The 18,828-nt window shown below is 38.2% G+C and overlaps 1 protein-coding gene across 1 annotated transcript in view; it reads right to left on the minus strand.

The window, feature by feature from the left end:
* TEX11 (testis expressed 11) overlaps window positions 1-18,828 on the minus strand; it is a gene marked incomplete at both ends in the record, with an annotated part of 339,328 nt that overhangs the window by 77,284 nt on the left and 243,216 nt on the right. The window contains 6 exons of the mRNA XM_082865110.1: window positions 3,062-3,178; window positions 5,767-5,837; window positions 6,270-6,356; window positions 7,755-7,795; window positions 11,802-11,858; window positions 14,763-14,848. Of these exons, the coding sequence (XP_082721236.1) occupies window positions 3,062-3,178; window positions 5,767-5,837; window positions 6,270-6,356; window positions 7,755-7,795; window positions 11,802-11,858; window positions 14,763-14,848 (459 nt within the window). The remainder of the gene's footprint in view (window positions 1-3,061; window positions 3,179-5,766; window positions 5,838-6,269; window positions 6,357-7,754; window positions 7,796-11,801; window positions 11,859-14,762; window positions 14,849-18,828) is intronic.

Here is an 18,828-nt window from a genome sequence, read left to right on the forward strand (position 1 = left end):
CACACCATGCTCCTCAGACACCCCAAGTGCAGTACAGGCTGCTGTGGTTGTCCCCCCAGAAGGCACAGGTTGCAAACCTCTGGAAGGCATCAGCTTGGTGTTTTCTCCCCGGTATTCAGAGTCCAAGAGCTGGGGGGCACTGCTGCCCTCTCCTAAATTTCAAAAGATGCCCCAGAGACCGTCAGGGCCCAGGCAAAGAACCTCTGTAGGGGAGAACCACTGCAGAAAGCCCTCACTAGGGCAATGCCCCACAGAGCCTCCTACCCCAGACCAGTAGAGCCACCTTGTGGAATTCCAGCCTGAACCCTAACTTGTGAGAGCTGCAGCATGTACTGCACCTGGCAGAGCCATGCAGGTGGGGTCTAGAGGCTTGGGGGCCCAACTGTAGCCCCAGTGGGTTCAAAATGTGGGGCACCAAGACAAGGAGGATTGTTTTGAAGCCTTGGGGTTTAATGTTGTTTTCCCCATTAGGTTTTGGGCTTACCTTTGTAAGCAGCTCTTTGTAGGAAACTGCCCTCAGCAGGAAACCCCTTTTCTTGTCAATTTAGCAAAGCTATATTGTAACTAACTTTTAAATCAGGCATCCCCATGCTCTACTCATCTTTGGCCCAAGCACACCTTTCAAATCTTTTGATCACACAATACCTTGCCTAACCTGTTGGTTCTTTCCTTAGATCAAAGAAGTAGAAATGAAGGATAAGTAGTTAACAGAAGACCAGATCTCTTCCCTAGCTTCCCCTTCAGTAACAAATTGTCCTGTTCTAGGATAAAGATGTGGTTCCTTGATGACTTACAATTACTATATATATTTTAAAGCATCCCTCACTTTCCCCAGCTCATACTCAGGAGACTAGATGCAATGTTGATAGGATTATGCAGTCTATATTGCTTCATAATATACTTATTTGGAAATACTTCAGTTGATGAGGATTTAGAGAACAAGGAACAGATGTAAATAATAGAATCCAACAAATCTTCATTAGAGAAAGAGCACCATGGTCTAACTCATAGGGGCCAGACTAACATGGGGCAAGGCAGAACTACATCTTCAATTATCTAAACAGATATCCTTTCAAAAGCAAAGAAGATTATAGAAAGGTTACTAGGTTAGAGAGTTCTTAGGAAACATAAGTGTGTGCAAGAGAAAGAACACAGGAAAAAAAGAACAGTGTTAGAAACAAACAAAATAATTAAGGATCATACTTAAGAGTTTGTGAAATTTCCCTCACGTCAATTTGATCTCTATTCACTGAGATACAAATTTAACAGACTCAGGACTACCAACTTAAGAGGGAAAGCTTTTAAAAAGTTAAAACTGCTATGTGAAAACAAGATGTTATTGTTTTCTTAGTAAAGCAAAAGACCTTATTGTGAGAATACCATTGAAACAGAGCACGACCCTGTGGGGCCCTCCTGGGGAATAAAAACCTTTCCGTTCCCCCATTTCTTGTTTGTAGAATAAAGGTTTTCAGCCTCCTAGACCTTCCCCGAGTTCCAAAGGGCAGATTCAAACAGTTACTAATTAGAAGAGTGAGGGAATGCAGAAAGAATACAATACTGCAGGATGGTGGTCCTGGTTCCTCCTTGGGGGATGTGGATAACAGTTTGATATATATCTCTGAGTTCTTCTACAGGAACTAAGGCCCCCACCCAGGTGGAGGATGATACCTTTAGGCTGAGCACAAACATGTGGACCCCAGACTGGTTGGAACCAGAAGGCTGATGATTGAGATTCCTGGAACACCATCCTGTTACCTCACCACCAACCAATCAGAGGAGGGTTACACACTCTGCACCACCTTCCCCCCAAATTTTGCATATAAAAACTTCTTCCCTGAAATCCATTGGGGAGTTTGGGTCTTTTGAGCATGAGCCACCCGTTCTCCTTGCATGGCCCTTGCAATAAGCCTTTCTCTGCTCCAAACTCTGACATTTCAGTTTGTTTGGCCTCACTGTGTGTGGGGCATATGAACTTGAGTTCGACAACACCCTTACTTGTTAAGAAGCAAAATGTTTGTTTTGGTTTTGCTCTGAGGCTCGTAGATTCTTTTTTTCATCTTCTTTTACGATGGAAAGGTTTCTAAAAAGAAGCCCCTTTACTCCTCAGGACAACGACTTTATCTTCTTTATCCCCAGTACCTAGCAGAGTGCTTGGTACTCATATGTTTTTCAAGTTGAACTCAACAAGGGAAGAGAAAGAAAACAAAATATGTTGGCAGAGATCTGCTAAGAGTTTGTTCCAGATGTGAAGAATCATATAAAAGAACAGATTAACAGAAGGAAGGGAATAAGCACCAAGAAGGATTTTATACCAACTGGAAAGAAAAGAAGCTGGTAGGTATGGGAGATTGTGACGTTTTCTTTGTCTAGGGAAGAGAAAAAAGCAGAGAGACCTAGAACTTAAAACCATACAAAAATGCTAGTGGTCCAACTTGGTGACAACTTTCTTAGCTTGAAAGAAGGAAGGTAAAGAACTAAAGACAAACCAAAGAATACTCTGGTAGATGGGAGAGCAAGATGTTCATGTTGGTATCTCCTAAAAGGGGTAAGGTTTAAGCTGAGAGTGGAATTCAGGTGAAAGTAGGAATTCTGTCTTCTTCTTGTTAAAACTGAGTTAATGATAAAATATTTAAGAATGTGGGCCAAAGAAAGCAAATGCAATTGAGTGACGAAAAACAAGCCAACTAAATAATTTCAGATGGGTATCAAAGCTGTTGAAGTAAATGAGTGCTTCCTTAGAGGATGTGTGAAAGGAAACAGAAATAGAGAAGACACTCCTATGGACCACATGTGATCACAGGGAGATGATTAAGATAAAGACTATTTCAAAACAGATTCAGAAATAATGATTCATGGCAAGGGGCATTTTAAAAGAAGAGGCCAAGCCAAATGTGACCTTTCCTTAGGAAGGAAGTAGTCATTACAAATCTTTGAAATCAACATGTTGCTAGAATGGAGGAACGGATTCTTTAAAGAGAATCAAAAACAATTGCATCAGGGAAAGCAAACATACCAAACAGCACACTGAATGCTTGTGTTTTTCCTGAAGGTTGCACATTACCTGTTCGGAAACTGTTGAAGCTTTTCTCCCTTTCTCTAGATCAACTGCAGATGCCACAAGTAAACATGTTTTCTGTGCAATCAGAACTGCTTGATCAGAAGGACAAAACTGGGACAGCTGATAAGAAATAACCAGAACATCAATGAATAGTGAGAATTCTGCCAGGTGAACACAAACAATCAGAATGAAAATCAGCAAAATCCTGTCTGAATGACAAAATTCAGCTGGAAAAGCACATCTCACCTTAAAAATGATATAGACTGTAACACTGATCTATGGTTTTAATTTTCTATTACTTTCTATTGTTTTTTTAGCACCTTTCTAGAGATTAAAAAGCTTCATTTCTTCACAATTTTCCTATCTTTCCCAATGACAAGTACTGTCATTTGGCCCTGTATTTCTATCTAGTGATTTACTTCTTGGTTTACGTTGTAATTTCTAAGTGATTTTCCCCCTGGCAAATAGATTTCCCCTTTGCACTGAATAGAGCTGAAATTAGTACCTATATTGTTCATGGTTGAAAGAGACAATGTCAAATCTTGACAGGCATTAGGCATAACCTCATCATTAAACCTTCTCCTCCAGCTTTAGAAAAAAAATCCCATGGGCTGTGCTCAGAGCAGGGGGCCTGAAGAAATGGCTCCTCAATTTACAACACACCCAACAGAAATTTGAGTTCACTGTGACAAGGGGCACAAACTTGTGGCCTTCCTATGAACAAATACCCAACACATGTCCCCCTGTAGCTCCACATGGCTTCTGGGTAGGACCAGTGGGACAGGTCTCAATATTGGAAGAAAAGCTACAGTATTTAGTGGGGAGGTTTGCCACCTAGAGCCAGTGAGGTCCACACACGAGTGGGCCATAAGTGGTCTTACAGACATAAAGACTTTGAATCTCTTTATTCAAGGGAAAAAAAATAGATTCCAACTATATGCCATTCTGGAAAGGCAAAACTATGCAGACAATAAAAAGATCAACGGTTGCCAGGAGTTTCGGGGGGAGAGGGGAGCTGAATACACAGAGTACAGAAGTTTTTATTGAGCAGTGAAATACTTTGTATGACATTATAATGATGGATATATGTCATTATACTTTTGTCCAAACCCACAGAACATGCAACAATACTCACTTCAGTAAAGTGAACCCTAAGGTGAACTGTGGACTGTGGTTTTATGATGTGTCAATGCAGTTTGTCATTGGTTTAAAAAAGAAAAGGGGGCTTCCCTGGTGGTGCAGTGGTTGAGAGTCCGCCTGCCGATGCGGGGTACACGGGTTCGTGCCCCGGTCCGGGAGGATCCCACATGCCGTGGAGCGGCTGGGCCCGTGTGCCACGGCCGCTGAGCCTGCGCGTCCGGAGCCTGTGCTCCGCAATGGGAGAGGCCACAGCAGTGAGAGGCCCGCATACCGCAAAAAAAAAAGAAAAGGTACGACTCTGTTGATAATGGCTACGCATGTGTCAGGACGGGGTATATGGGGGAATTTCTGTACCTTCCTGTCAATTTTGTGGTAAACCTAAAACTGCTTTAAAAAAAAAGTCTCAAAAAAAAAGAGAATTAACACTCAGGGTAGACATTTTTGGCAAAACTTTTGTTTTGCTTATATATGCATACATATTATATATGTGTGTGTGTTTGTTGGACTGTGATGTAAAAGGTATTTTTTAGATCAAAAGTTTGCAGGCCACTGTAGTTAAGTTATATTAGCAAATAAAAGCACAAATTAACCTCAAAAAAACCCAAACCTCCCAGCTTTGTAGTACAGTAAAATTCTAGGCTACTTGATTCTAACATGGAATCCGACTAGTGCTATCATGAATGTCAAAACTGAAGCTAATTTATTTCACCTAATTAAAATGGAAATTATACCTAAACTTTCAAACATTATTTCTTAATCTCCCCAAATATTTAGTGATCATAATCATCGCCATCATTTAACTAATAGCATTTCAAGACACCCAATCTCTGTACATCTCAGGTGACTCATATATAAAATGAGGGAGTTGTGCTAGATTATCTCTATAGTTCATTCCAGTTCTAAAATATTTAATCTACCTCAACATATCAGACCGCATACTCCAGAATGTGTATGAGGGATATTCTTTGCCATCTCTCCTTTCATCCTCTAATCAATACTTGATCCTCTTTCTGGCATTTAACCTCTACCTTGGAGGATAACACCTATTTTAAAAGGCTTATAACTGCAAAACAAGCTCACAAATTCTTACACACAAAACCTGCTCTCAGAAAAATTATAAAGCAGGTCCAAGCTTCTTAGCATCCTTTTAACCTCCTGTTGTCCCCAGATACCTATTCAATATTCCTATAGACTTATACCCATAACCCTTCCTAATGTTTTGGTAATTGACAACTTCTTAGAGTATTCCCTTCTAAAGATAGCTATATTTTGATATAGGTTCTGAGAGACTGAAATTCCTTCAAAGATAAAGGAGTAAGTCTCTTACGGTAGAACTTTAGGCTCCATGATGGTTGTTTGTGATACTTCAGTATGGGGAGACCTGCCTCATGTTCTCATATTATACCCTATAGAGATCAAATTCCCCTTAGGTCATTCCTGCTTAAACATATATTAAAAATTCCTAGATTAAAAGCCAATCTCACTCTATACTTAGTCATTGACTATACTCATAGTGGTCATATCCTTGTTGTGATCCATATGTGAGATACTTGTTGGAAGAGACTTACCTTGTAAGAAATTATGAAAAATTCTCTCATTGTCACTGGGTCTTTGTTACATTGCACAGCCAAGTTCCAAGCTGAAAGTTAACATGAAATAACATAATTATGAAAATTTACTGTTTAACCTGTACCATTATAATCTCCACTACCTACATCTTTAATATTAACACACTAATGAGGGGTTTCTCAGGGGTTAAAAAAAGCTAACTTTAGGTTTTTAGAGAAATTTTTTCCAGGTAAATTTAGAGACTTCCATCACTTCCAATCTTTAATTCTAGGACAATGGCCAATGGAGATAGTGTTGGATTTTTTAAAATTGGGGACATATGATAAATTCTTACTTGGCACAAATCCATCTAAAAAATGAGGATCACAGTGAGGAGTTCACCGACTGAGATTAAGCAAGTTATCCTTGTACCCATAGCTACAAATGGAAGATCCAGAATTTGAATCCACATCTGATTCTACCACCCCACAATGTTTCCCATAGCCACAGAATTTCCTTTTACCTGTTTTTCGAAACCAATGAGCTTCATTAGTCCTTGAGCCTGAAGTCGAGACTTCTCCATCAAAATACTGAGCAAGTTTCGGGAGTGCTGCAGTCAAACAGGAAAATCTGATATTGAGGTCTTTTACTTTATACTCTAGCAAAGCTGTTAATCCTGCTTTAAAAACAGTCAAACATGAGCTTGAATTTAGAAAGTTCTTTTTTTATGCGTGTGCATGGGTGCATACCAAAAGTAATTTAAATGACAAAAAGCATTACCAAGCTCCAAGGAACTGTTAACTCAAACTCTGGGGAACAAACACATCTTTGGAGAGATTTATAATTTTAATTAGAGCAATCATTCACCACCTGAGGTAGAAAGATATGATTTACGTGTAAGGAAACAAAGAAGAGGAATAATCATTTAAAACACTGAAAAGGAGATTGAGGATTGGAAGAGTATTGATAGGTTGGCATAATATTTACTGAGCTCCTACAGCAAGCACAGTATGGAACTAGAATGTGCCGTCATCATCAGAAAGCATTTATTACATACTCATGTGCCCTTCTGAGAGATAAGAATGCCAACAGAAAACTTTTTATCTTTTGAAAAGCTGTAGTTTCTAAACCACTTTGCTACATTTATACCCTGTTGACAGGTATTTGAGGTATAAAATTGAACTACTGCAATAAATGGAACTGAATTTCTAAGATATGGAGTTTTTGGTGTGTTTTAGACATAAGGAAATAGGTACATGGGCAGTAGAAACTGGAAGACCTATTAGGCAAAAGGGACACCAAGAAAGAAAGCATAGAGTTGGAAAAAGGAATGCAATGTAGCTAGGACGTTAGCTGAATGAAGCGGACAGGGAGCAATTAGTAGATAGAGGAGATGACACAGACTTGGATAGACAGATGGACAGCTTCAAAACAACAGAGTAAACAATCTGAATTTGATTCAGAGAACATGAAAATTAGCAGGGCTCAGAATATTTTTATTTGTCTTGACCCTTTTTCACCTGTTCAATTTCTAGGTTAGGACCAAGTGGCAATAGACATGGAAGGGAGGGAGGGAGGGAGAGAGAGAGAGGGAGGGAGGAGGGAAGGAGGGAGAGAGAGGGAGGGAGGGAGGGAGGGAGAGAGAGAGAGAGAGAGGGAGGGAGGGAGGGAGGGAGGGAGGGAGGGAGGGAGGGAAGGAAGGAAGGAAGGAAGGAAGGAAGGAAGGAAGGAAGGAAGGAAGGAAGGAAGGAAGGAAGGAAGGGAAATGTCTTTTAAAAAACTGGAATAAAAACAGAGGTGAAATCACATTTGGAGATGAATGCTAATGATGACAAACTTTTCTCTGCTTGTGAATAAATAAACAGGTATACTGCTGTGACGTATGTTAGTAAAAGCATGAAGCTTGACTCAAACACGAAGCCTGAGTCAGTGTGCTCAATGTACTTGGAGAATTTAATAGAGGATAGAGGCAAAATGAAGGAGTGAAAATAACCAAGGAGATATTTACCTGTATTCAAGCAAGTCAAAAGTCTATCCATTTGTTTCTTTCTAAAAAATAAAGAAAAGAGTATTTTCATACTGTTCCAAAGCTTTACTACAGAAAAGTATCAAAAAGAGACTCTATATTTGCCTGAGAGCAGCTCAAGGAAAATGTTAAATTGTGAAGTTTGTTGTTCAAGGCTCCAACCTATCATTTCAACACTCTTTTTCCTCATTATAGGACACTGTTCCTCATCTCCAATGTCCTCATATTTTTTTCTCTCTTCCCCTTCTACACCTACTCTCAAGCAAAGGATTTCAATGACTGATAAGGTTTTATATTACAGGGTCACAGAATTTGAGAGCAGGTAGTGATCTCTGTGATTTCAAGCTTTGGTTTTTTTTGAAGAGGGGGAACTGGAACCTGTGTTTCAAATAAAATTTTATAAAAGTCTAATATACAAGAAGAGACAAAAGTGTACCTGCTCTGGTTGAACCAGTGGTAGGTGGAGGCCTAGAGTCTCAGCTTCCTGGAAGTCCCTGAGGCAGTGCCACAGAATTTCCAGGTTTCTAAGGAATATAGTTTAAAAACCACTTATCCATACCCTTCATTTTACAGATGAGGAAACAGATCTGGAAATGCGGGATGATCTGTCTAAGGTCATGCAATGACAATGCCAAGACTACTACTACCTAGGTCTCTTGACCCTTAGTTAAGCTTCTTTAGGGGCAACATAAATTTTAACAGAGAAAAACATCCCATTATGCTTAAACAAAGGATTGAATATGGAAGTATCGGCAAACTCAACTAAGGAAGTTTATGGTAAGTAGGGTAGAACACACTATAAGACTGGCCTTATCAGGAGAATGTCTAGTATTATACAATACAGACTGTGCTTCAGGAAAAGTAGCAGCTTTCTTAGGGATAAACATTAAACATCTGCTTTATATAAAGTAACTTCTAACAGTAAATTTTATTAATCTGAATTTCAGCTGAGCTAAAGTTGACTTCACTATTTAACTTTTTTTTTTTTTTTGCGGTACGCGGGCCTCTCACTGTTGTGGCCTCTCCCATTGCGGAGCACAGGCTCCGGACCTGCAGGCTCAGCGGCCATGGCTCCCGGGCCCAGCCACTCCGCGGCATGTGGGATCCTCCCGGACCGGGGCACGAACCCGTTTCCCCTGCATCGGCAGGCGGACTCTCAACCACTGCGCCACCAGGGAAGCCCGACTTCATTACTTTTAATTCAGTGACTATATAAAATAATCTAGGGAGGGTCCATTAATGCAAATAAATAGTACAAGTAAGAATGAGCACATGGAAAGGGATGTATAGTCTATTTAAGAGACAAACTGCTTTCAAAAATTGTAGCACACGAATTGTTAATACTTAGGTAGATACTGTAATTGAAAAACATAAGATTTTTAGAAGAGGACAGAACTTTTCCAGTTCACCTTCTTTTATTTAATAGGTGAAGAAAATAAAGCTTAGAGAAGTTAATTAAGTTGTTATTGTCTAAGGTAAACCAGAAGTTAGTGAAACAGCTAAAACTAGAACTCAATTCTCTGACTCTTCCCATTGAATTAGGCATTTTTTTCTTTTATAAGTTAGTCTAATCTATTTGTTAAATCAGGTCCTGACCTCTACTTGAAAACACTGCTAGTAGATGTTCTTTATTACTATATTTACTTGAGAACAATAAAGGTATATTTACAAAATATTCTGTAATTAAAGTCTGTCATTAATTTGAACAAGATCCCTTTCCTTCTCCCCATCTTTAAATTAGTTTTAATGAGTGGGATTTGACTGTGCATCACAATTACATGGAATATGAAGCACCTTTTAAATCCAATATAAGATCTTCCTGTGAAGGACTGATATTCAGCCATTTAAGTAAATTGAGTGGCTATTATGTGCTAGATACTGTCCTAGGTTCCAGAGATACAAAGATAAATACAAATAGTACTAGCCTTTGAGAAGCTCTCACAATCTATTAGCTATCAAAATTTAGTCTCTGAGTTTATTTCATTTTTTAACTTTTTATCGTTGAAAATTTCAAAGATGTTTATATTTAACAGATGAATGAATCTCCATGTATCCATGGCCCAGCTTCAATAATTATTAACTCATCATCAATCTTATTTTAATGATACCTCCACCTACCCCCTCTTCTCCCATATTATTATTAAACATCTTTATTGGAGTATAATTGCTTTACAATGGTGTGTTAGTTTCTGCTTTATAACAAAGTGAATGAGTTATACATATACATATGTCCCCATATCTCTTCCCTCTTGCGTCTCCCTCCCTCCCACCCTCCCTATCTCACCCCTCTAGGTGGTCACAAAGCACCGAGCTGATCTCCCTGTGCTATGCGGCTGCTTCCCACTAGCTAGCTATTTTACTTTTGGTAGTGTATGTATGTCCATGCCACTCTCTCTCTTTGTCCCAGCTTACCCTTCCCCCCTCCCCGGATCCTCAAGTCCATTCTCTAGTAGGTCTGTGTCTTTATTCCCGTCTTGCCCCTAAGTTCTTCAGAACTTTTTAAAAAAAATATTCCATATATGTGTGTTAGCATACAGTATTTGTTTTTCTCTTTCTGACTTACTTCACTCTGTATGACAGGCTCTAGGTCCATCCACCTCACTACAAATAGCTCAATTTCGTTTCTTTTTATGGCTGAGTAATATTCCATTGTATATATGTGCCACATCTTCTTTATGCATTATCTGTTGATAGACACTTAGGTTGCTTCCATGTCCTGGCTATTGTAAATAGAGCTGCAGTGAACAGTTTGGTGCATGACTTTTTTGAATTATGGTTTTCTCAGGGTATATGCCCAGTAGTGGGATTGCTGGGTTGTATGGTAGTTCTATTTTTAGTTTTTTAAGGAACACCCATACTGTTCTCCATAGTGGCTGTATCAATTTATATTCCCACCAACAGTGCAAGAGAGTTCCCTTTTCTCCAAACCCTCTCCAGCATTTACTGTTTGTCGAAGCAAATTCCAGACATCACATCATTTCATCCATAAATATTTTAGGATGTGCCTATAAGATATAAGGATCCTTTTAAAAACATAGCTATACTACCATTATATGCCTAAAAGTTAATAATTTCTTAATATCAAATATTTGGTCATTACTCAAATTTTCAATTATCTCAATATGTTTTTTTTTTTTAGTTAGCTTGAGTGCCCTTCAAATGGATTCATAGAGCCTGTAAACAAGGGGCAAAACTTACCATATATGTCTGAGTAAAATTTGCATTATGAAAAAAGTTATGTCATCAATCTAATATTATCTCAGTCATAGATAGTTCCCAAAGAATTTAGCTAAAAAAAAATATTGCCTCCAGGTACAAATATACAAAGCAAAAATGAAGTAGTGATACATTATTACAGAGTTTTTGTCCAAGTAGAGAAAATAGAGATAGGTGGTATTTCTCTGAAAGTTATCCCTAGTCAAGACCTTGAATAGAGTTTTCTTTTAAATCATTAGGAGGAAGTGAATTTTGTGAATGAAATATGGGTGACCCAATTCTTCCATGTATTGTTAAGTTCTTTATATCTTATGCCATAGAAACTGTGAGCAGAAAGATATTTGAATACTCCCAGCTGAGCTGATACAGAATCAGAATCAACAAGCCAACCAGGTTATTTATGTTTCTGTGGGAAAGTAAGAGCTAAGAGCTATGTCTATATTTAAGTTTCCTGTTAAGAAAGGGGGAAACAGACACAATATCATAATGAAATCATAGCGAACATTACTGAGGGCATGGTAAATGCCTGGCACTATTCTAAGTGTTTTACACGTATTTATTCATCAGGTCATCACAGCAACCTCATAAGGTAGGTACTATTATTATACCCATTTTACAGATCAGGAAACAGAAGCCCAGGTTACATATTCTAATAAGTGGCAGAGCCAAAATATGAACCCAGGAAGACTGGCCCCAGAGCCTATATTGACCTTACTCAGTATACTATATATCTCTCAATACAAGGTTTCTAGTGAAAATTGTTATATTTTTTTCTAACGGTGAATACATCATTTCTGTTGAATTATAACTTACTTGTTTTCAGATTCTGGCATGTGAGAAACTTTTGGAAGAACAAGACGAAGCAAACACCTGTATGATAAAGTAATATAAAAAGTGATGCTTAGGAAGAAATATGTGAAAGAATATATACCAAGTTATTAATCTTGATTAGCCCAGGAGGCAGAAGTGAGAAAAGAGAGGTAAAAAAGGAGATTATTTTATTTATAGGTCTTTGTATGTCTTAATGGTTGCAATGAAAACATACCAACTTTGTAATTTTGGAAGAGTAATTTAATAAAATAATTTTAAAATGAAAATGTTGCTTGACAAATTCTTAAATAGTTCCACAGTTTATATAATTGCCCCAAATCACCTGCCAGAACATCAGATATAGTGTACAAGTCTTTTATATTTTTCTTTCTATAAAGGAACCTGGAACTGGCCTTTGGGTTCCACATAAACTAGGATGAATATTTTTTGAAGGGATCTGGCGGCATGATGACAAACTGACAAAATAAGGTAGTTTATAAAGTTTCAAATCCTAAAAATCTTTAAAAAGAAAAAACACCATCAATCATCCAGAATAATTTTAGATATTTATCTGACTAAACGTATGTATCTCAAGACTCCTTCTGATACTTTTGTATCTGTGACTCCATTTCCCTTCAGAAGTATGGCCTCAAGTATAGTTGACCAATGGGAGAATCACTATAGAACCCTTCTGGTTTATTTTTCCCACTGGCATATTCTCCGTTACATCAGTAGGAGTTACCATGTCCTAACCTCACCTTCCTCTGTCTCATTATTGTATGTAAAAGTTCCCTTTTGATAAACCATTTTCCTTCATACAAACAGAGAAAGGGGAAGATCAGTTTCAACTGATATCTTTTTTTACCTTAAGCATCCCTACCAAATTTCCAATAGCATTTTTCACATAAATAGAAAAAAAAATCCTAAAATTCAAATGAAACCACAAAAGACCCTGAACAACAAAAGCAAGTTTGAAAAAGAACAAAGCTAGAGCCATCACATTTCTTGTTTTCAAACTATACTACAAAGCTATAGTAATCAAAACAGCATGGTATTGGCATAAAAATAGTCACATAGACCGATAGAACAGAGAGCCCAGAAATAAACCCATATATATACTGTCAACTAATATACGACAAGGGAGACAAGAATATTTAATGGAGGAAAGATAACCTTTTCAATAAGTGGTACTGGGAAAACTGGATATCCACATACAAAAGAATGCAATTGGACCCCTATCTTTCACTACTCAGAAAAACTAACTCAAAATGGATTAAAGACTTAAATATAAGACTTGAAACCATAAATGTCCTAGAAGAAAACACAGGGAAAAAGCTCCTTGACAATGATTTTTTGGATATGACACCCAAAGCACAAGCAACAAAAGCAAAAATGAATAAGTGGGGCTACATCAAAGTAAAAAAGCTTCTGCACAGCAAAGGAAACTATCAAGAAAAATGAAAAGGCAACCTATGGAATGGGAGAAAATGTTTGCAAACAATATAACTGATAAGGGGTTAATATACAAAATATATAAGGAACTCCTACAACTCCACAGCAAAAAACAAATAATCTTATTAAAAAATGGGCAAAAAAAAAAAAAAAAAGGGCAGATGGGCTTCCCTGGTGGCGCAGTAGTTGAGAGTCCGCCTGCCGATGCAGGGGACACGGGTTTGTGCCCCGGTCCGGGAAGATCCCACATGCCACGGAGTGGCTGGGCCCGTGCGCCATGGCCGCTGAGCCTGCATGTCCGGAGCCTGTGCTCCGCAACGGGAGAGGCCACAACAGTGAGAGGCCCGCGTACCGCCAAAAAAAAAAAAAAGAAAAAAAGGGCAGAGCCCCTGAATAGGTATTTTACCAAAGAAGACATCCAAATGGCCAACAGGTACATGAAAAGATGCTGAACATTACTAATCATCAGAGAAATGCAAATCAAAACCACAATGAAATATCACCCCACACCTGTTAGGATGGCTATTATCAAAAAGACGAGACATAACAAGTGCTGTAGAGAAAAGGGAGCCCTAGTGCATTGTTGATGGGAATGCAAACTGGTACAGCCACTGTGGAAAACAGCATGGAGGTTCCTTAAAAAGTAAAAATAAAACTACTATACAATCCAGCAATCCCACTTCTGGGTATATATCCAAAGGAAAGGAAATCACTATCTTGAAGAGATAGCTGCACCCCCATGTTCACGGTAGCATTATCCACAATAGCCAAGACATGGAAACAACCTAAGTGTCCATCAGTGGAGGAATAAAGAAAATGTGGTATATGTACACACACACAAACAGGAATATTATTCAACCAAATAAAAGAAGAAAATCCTGCCTTTTGTGACAACACAGATGGACCTTGAAGGCATTGTACTAAGTGAAATAAGTCAGACAGAGAAAGACAAAAACTGTATTGTCCACTTATATGTGGGATCTCTAGAAAAAAAAAACAAAAGAAAAAAAAAAGAAAGAAAGAAAATCCAAACACATAGAAATAGAGTAGAATGATGTTTGCCAGGGCCTGTGGGTGGAGAAAATGGGGAGATGTTGGTCAAAGGGTATAAACTTCCAGTTATAAGATGAATACATTCCAAAGATCTAACGTACAGCATGGTGACTGTAGTTAACCATACTGTATTATACATTTGAAAGTTGCTAAGAGAGTCAATCTTAAATGTTCTCACCACACACAGTGTGTAATTTTGTGAGGTGATGGATGTATTAACTAATCTTACTGTGCTATTTCATAATACAAATGTGTATTAAATCACCAGGTTACATATCTTAACTTATACAATGCCACCATTTGTCAGTTACATCTCAATAAAGCTAGGAAAAAAACCACTTGGTATTGTAGGCATTGACTCAGCTTGATCCCATCAGTACTATTTTGGCAAAGTTTATAGACCAAGAGTAACATGTACAGAGGAGATCCTTTCACATCCACAGGATGTGGATTACTTACTTTAAAGCTATAATGACTTGTTGTCCGTCTTCTGAATATTGAGCTAAATATTCCAAAGCTTTTTCTGCCACGATTTGTTGTTCATTCTATAAAGAACAAATATAATATGTTAAATTACATCTCAAAGTGATACTTATAAAATGTTATCTATATTCCTGTCCATTAAGGGGAAGACAAAATCTGAACTTGTTTGTTTTGTATTCTAAAAAGAGCTACTGCAAGATGGTAGAATGAAGATATAACTCATTGACAAAAACAGAACAGGTTCATATTGGCCCCAGAAAGCCACTCCTCCCTATCCATAAACACTTACAGCCTTGCCAACACTGCCTTGAATTCACTAGGACTAATCTTACTGTGCTCTTTATTCCTGTTTGTCAGCAGTAGCCAAAAGAACCCTGGACTCTGAGGTCACCCTCATTTCCAGCACCCTCTGTAAATCCCTTTTGTCCTCTTTTCTCATTTCTCCCCAACTCCTCCAACCCTTCCACTATGCTTTCTGAAATTCAGTCCATTATCAGCAAAGTCTCCTCTATGAGCAACTTCTTCCCAGAAAGTTCCCTCTACATTCTTTCTCTAATGGAAATCTAGGTTTCTCCAAGGACACTGCTTCCAATAAAGCCCTCTCAAGTAGTGGCTGTTTTTCTTTCATCTCCCTAGACCTGGAGATGGAGTAGGCATCATTTTTGCTCTTCATTGCTGTTTTAGAATTATTCTCCCTCTTGCTCCCTAAAACCCCCAGCTTTGAATTTCCTGTCACCAGACTATATCACCCATTATCCCTCACTGTTATGGTGAACTGCTCTCAGACCATTTCTTCTCATTTCTTAATGATTTATCTACTCCTCACAGTTATTTTTTCCAAAATATACTCCTGTCAATTTTTGGCATTTTCATTATACAGATAGATGATCCTTTTAATATCCTAGTCTCTTATTTCCTTGAATTCCACTCTGCCAATTATCTTAGCCATTCACTAGCACAGTCATTCACTGGGCACTGTCATCACTAAAAGCCAGGTCATGCAAGTGAGGCTCCTAGGGTACACAATTTATGGACACACTCATTCTCGGGTTGTGCATGGACCAATTCTAGGTGCCTCACTCCCTCACTCTTGTCTTGTACCCTGCTCTATTTCATGTATTCTACCATCTCCTACCTTTCTAATTCACTCCCTCTACCACTCCAGCAATCCTTCAACTGCATTAAGATCTCCAATACATTGATACTACTACTATTTCACCATCCCTCATTCCCTTGAAGTCCTCCTCTGTATCCAGTTTAAATTCCATGGGGATTAATTATAATCACTCCCTTGTTCCTTGATTTTCCTGCCCCTCTTTTGCTTCATTGTATTCACCTGGAAAAACCATAAGCCTGGTTAAATTCAACTTTCTAGTGACTTTTGTGCCTGCATCCATGCAGCTGAAAGTAGCTGGGTAAAAACCTGTACAACTATTTGTTTTATTTTTAAAACTTCATCAAACGGACCTTACTGCCACAAGGCAAGCATACCACACTACCCTTGCCATTCACTTTCTTGATTTTCTGGATGATTAGTTGATATCTTATCCTTTTTTCTCAACACCTAACACCTCCTCTCCTATTCTCTCTCTCAGGTGATGACCTTGTTTCCTACTTCACTGAGAAAACTGAAGCAGAAAGAGAACTTCTACAGATTCCCACTACCACTTCTATTCACACACCAGGAACCACACCACATACTCTGCCTTCTCAACTGCTATCATAAATGAACTATCCATGTTTCTTCCTAGAGCCAAACCCTAAACTTATACACTTGCATCCATCACCTCTTGCCTATTTAATGACATTACTCTAACAATTTTCATTTTTCTCTCTCACATTGTCAATTTTTGTTCTCTTAACTGGGTCATTCCTATTAGCAAATAAACATTCTCACTCATCCCATTTCAAGCAAACAAACAAACCTCTTGATCCTACTTCTCTCACCAACTACTGCCCAACTTAAAAAAAAATTTTGTTTTCTTGCCCAACTTCTTTTCTTCCCTTTGTAGTAAACTCTTCTAAAGAATTGTCTATACTTACTGTATCCAATTCCTTTCCTTCAATTCTCTCGAGCCTACTATAATCAGGTGTTTGTCCTACCTCTACCAAAACTGCTCTTGTCAAACTCATCGATGACCTCCATATTATAAATTCCAATGGTCAGTTCTCAGTCCTCACTGTATTTGACCTATCAGCAACATTCAACATAGTTGATCACTCTTTCCTCCTTGAAACACATTTGGCTTCCAAGACACCACATCATCCTTGTTTTCCCCTACCTCATGGATTACTCCCTTTCATTATCCTTTACTGGTTCCTCTTCTTTTCTCCAAACCATTAATGTTTGAGGGTTTCAGGCTCAGTCTCTGGTCCTCATCTCTACTGCATATATACTCACTCCCTTGGTGATGACATCCCAGTCTCATAGCTTTATATACCATCTATATATTAATGACTCTTATTAAACTTTTCTCTTCAGCCCAGACCTCTTTCACAACTCCGGAGTCATATATACAACTGACTATTCAGATCTCTACTTGGATAGTCTAATAGACATCTCAAATGCATCATGTCCAAACTGAACTCCTGATTTTCACCCCAACCGTACTCTATTTGCAGCCTTTCCTAGTTCAACTGATGGCAACTCCACTTGATGACCCAGTCTCTTTCTCTTATACCCATCATCCAATCTGTCAGCAAATTCTGTTATCATTTACCTCCACTGTTATCTCCCTTATCTGAGTCACCTTAATCTTCCCTGGATTACTTCGAAAACTTCCTAACAGGTCTCCTTGCTTGGTTCTTTTATGGTCTATTTTCAATAAAACAGCCAAGAGTATTTCTGTCAAAATGAAAGTCAAATCATGTCACTGCTCTGTTAAAAACCTTCCAATGGTTCCCCATGTCATTCAGAGTAAAAGTCAAAGTCCTTTCACTGGCCTATAAGGATCTACATAATCCAAACTATCACCTCTCTGACTTCATCTCTCACTAATCCCACCCTTTATTCATTCTAGCCATACTTGCTTCCTTGATACATACCTTAGGGCCTTTGTATTGGCTGTTACCTCTGCCTGTATTACTCTTCCTCTTCACTCCCCCCATATATCTACAGGGCTAACTCCCTCAACAATTTCAAGTCTTTGTACAAATGTCATCTCCTCGATGAGACCTATCTTCACCACCCTATTTAAAAAAAATAACTCACACCAATCCCAGAGGATTGTTATCCTGCTCTATTTTTCTATATTATTATCATCTTCTAACATATTACATAATTTCTTATTTATTATGCCTATTATTATCTTCTCTTCTCCTGCTTGAATGTTAGCTCCAAGAAGGTGTATCACTGTTTTGTTTACTAATTTATCCCAAGAGACTATAACAGTGCCTGGCACTTAGTAGGTACTCAATAAATATTTGCTGAATGAATGATAGTTTCACTAGCACTTGAAATGCCTTTTGCAAAGCAATTGTAGTAAGTAAAAACTGGATTCCACCCTTGTTCTTTTGTAGAGATATATTCAGTTTCCTGGGTTTGGCTCATCCATCCTTCCTTCCATCTTCTAATTCAAACTACTTGAGGCTTTTTTTTTTCCTGATTCTTTCTCCTCTATTAAAATTATTTTCCTTTTCAGAAATATAGTTCTATAATTCTTCCATTGGCTTTCTTCTGCTTTCCATCAAATGTAACTTTATAAACCTTCCTTTAAAAAGATATTTGCCTTTGGGTTCCCCATTAGAGATTTTTCTCTCATTTCCTGCACAAGCACATCATGTATCTACATCTGCCAAATATTTTTCCTCTTCCAAGAGTTCTATTATCCTATTCATTAACATCAAAACATATCATTCAAAACTGTATTCAGCTACTACTTTGGGCAAGATATTGGGCAAGGGACTAGAAATATGGCCCTCAAGGACTTTATAAGTCAAGTTAGACAGACAATCCATGCATTAGCAATATAAGGCAGTATATATGATAAAGACCAAATAACTAGCATACACGTTAAAAATTACTGAAACTTAGAGTAGAAAG

This window comes from Leucopleurus acutus (assembly GCF_964270905.1).
Source record: "Leucopleurus acutus genome assembly, chromosome: X".
Classification (NCBI taxonomy): domain Eukaryota; kingdom Metazoa; phylum Chordata; class Mammalia; order Artiodactyla; family Delphinidae; genus Leucopleurus; species Leucopleurus acutus.